General features: G+C 44.5%; 1 protein-coding gene across 1 annotated transcript in view; it reads left to right on the forward strand.

The window, feature by feature from the left end:
- Window positions 1–2479: 2479 nt before the first annotated feature.
- Window positions 2480–2597, forward strand: part of Pmar_PMAR003638 (hypothetical protein) — a gene marked incomplete at both ends in the record, with an annotated part of 709 nt that continues 591 nt past the window's right edge. Inside the window, one exon of the mRNA XM_002784333.1 lies at window positions 2480–2534. Coding sequence (XP_002784379.1) covers window positions 2480–2534 — 55 coding nt within the window. The remainder of the gene's footprint in view (window positions 2535–2597) is intronic.

The following is a 2597-nucleotide window of genomic DNA, read 5'->3' on the forward strand; positions in this document are numbered from 1 at the left end:
GGTGTAAGAGTGACTTGTGACTCGATTGCATTTCATACCGTACTTGACTCCCCACAATCGAGTTAGATCACCAAGTTATAGCGAGCTCAGTAGTAGTATGAACAGATTCGATCGCATTGAGTTTCTGATTAGACTAAGTTCTCATGCGGTGTTTGAGATAGTATTATCGCTTAGTTATCCGTTATTGAAGATCGGAAGCTTTCGTTCCACTCGACTTTGATGTTGTGTTGGCGATTTAAAACATCATCTTGTGTTGCTGACAGCACACCTCAGTTTTTTGATTGTGGGGTTAAAATCGCCAGACTTGTCTTGGCGAACGCTACCGATGTTGAATTGTGTGCCCGTAGGAATTTTGTCCTTGAAAGGAGAAGAGAAGGACTTGATCCCCTTCATAAGAACTTGTTGTCTTTTACTATGGTAATCATACTCCGCCCGTTCAATAGACAAGGCTGTGTGCGACGCTGGAATTGATTCTCAGAATCGATTTTCGGAATCGTTCCTGAAGTCGTGTTCGATAAACACGATTTTGAAAGTAGAAAATCGATCTCGAGAGCGCTTCCGAAATCAATTCCGACTCGCGTTCAGTAGACACGATTTTTAAAATCGGTTCCAGCAAGGATTCCAGAATGGACAAATCAAATACGAAATGGGGCTCATCGGGATGGAACCTGAGGCAACAACGTACTATATACCTCGACTTCCTCGACTATAGCTGAATTCCGAAGTATACCTCGACGAAGATTCGAATCTGAGACACTCGGGTAACACTGCACTAACTTATGATAAGTTACGTGACTCGCTCAGAGCGAGAACCAGTACTTGTCAGTAGGCTGTTGACCTACTCACCCTTTAGTGAGTGGTACTTGGTTGCTGGACCTCAGTATCTGTCTCAAGGTCCTGTTTCTTCCGGACTCCAGACGCTCCTCTTCTCGGTGCTCTTCTCTATGAAGCCTCTGTCACGCGCGGCTCATTTACAAAATAGCAAAGGAGCAAATAGCAAAAAAGTGCCAATTAGCTGGAATGTATATTTTCTGCGGCTTTTGCTGTTGTGCTAGTGTGTAAAAACGCTATGGCTGATATACAAAGGAGCAAAGTAGCAAAATGCACTTTACAAATACGCAAATTTGCTGTTTTGTATAACAGAAACTGCTCGAATGAATATCGTTTGCTTGTTTATATTTCAGAAATTTGCTACAATATACAAAAGTTGCTGCTATGTGAAGTGCTACTATGTAACAAAATTGAGCAATATTGCTCAAAAAAGGGGCAAACCAATAAATTGCCCCTTCTGCTATTGAGCAAATTGCTACTTTTCAGAGGAGCAATTTGCCGCTTTACGAATGGGCAACCCCGCAATGGAGCAAATTTTTGCTGTTTTATAATCGGAAGAAGAAATTGAAATTTCGCACGCGAGAGTCGAACCTTGGTGGGTTGTTGGTGATTGTGTTGAGCATTGCATTATAGTTCCGAAGTCTCTGAGTGGTGACTATTTCGCAAAGTTCTTTGGTTCTGTCGATATAGATAAGTATAGTTGCAGCACTGGGAGGATGATGGATGGACTATTGTAAGTGGTAGTAGGTCGTTAGTAAAGACTTAGATTCGTTAAGGGTTCGTTGGATTTTCATATTTTCCACATCATTGCAATCCGCACATGGTCACAGAAGGACGAGGGAGCGGATTTGTGTTTAGATGGTAGTTCGTATTGGGCGGAATCACTCGTACTGAGTGATCCGAGATCACTTATTTGGATCAACACAGATCACTCATCTGCAGTGCAGTGCTGTATTGCAGGCACCCCAGTGGTGCCCATGCGAGATGTCGTGACTTTCATACACGCATCCTGATCCTTACATGGCCTATTATGCTCTTCCGTAGTCTGAGCAAATACTGGTCATTGCAGAAAGATGCCCCTCGCGAACGAGACTATCGAGGAAAGAGGCAGGCTGGCTTAGCAGTGCTAAGTTAGCACTCCGCATCTACCCGGTGCTGAACAAGTTCTCCCGAGGTACCAGATGTGATGATATAGTGCGGAAGAACTCGCCTAACAACAATGCTATTTTATTGGTGGAGGAGTATGAGAGCCACGCGGCAAAAGAATTGCAGCAGAAGCGGTCGAAAGAGGACGAGCGTGAGGAATCGAAGTAGTTTCTCCCATCACTGGAGACTAGCGACCATGTACGCACTCGCAGTAAGGTAGGCACCTCCGTGCCACTGAGTCAGTGGTGTCCAGCTGTTGTAGTTGCTACAAGTAGCTGTCTCGGTGATTGGTAGAGAAAAATTTGGACGTTTCTCAATATGCTTCTCTTGTAGCCCTTAATAGTATCTCTATGAAGGCCCTCTAGTGGTGCCCAGGAGCGAATATTGTGTGCGGGGGGCTGTAGAGTTCATAATCAGTAATTTAGTCCGTGTTGCGTTTCCCCTGTACAATCCTTCGACACCTCTGCAAAGTCTATAACAATAGCTCCACGAAGACGCTCCGATGAGTGCCACTGCCCATGAGCGAATGTTTCTCGTGCAGAATGTCAAAGTTGCCCGTAATACTTACGTAATGCCTACTTGAGGGTTAACTTCTGGGTATTGTTGAGTCGTCAATACGT

Source organism: Perkinsus marinus, assembly GCF_000006405.1.
Source record: "Perkinsus marinus ATCC 50983 genomic scaffold scf_1104296935302, whole genome shotgun sequence".
NCBI classification, from domain to species: Eukaryota; Perkinsozoa; order Perkinsida; family Perkinsidae; genus Perkinsus; species Perkinsus marinus.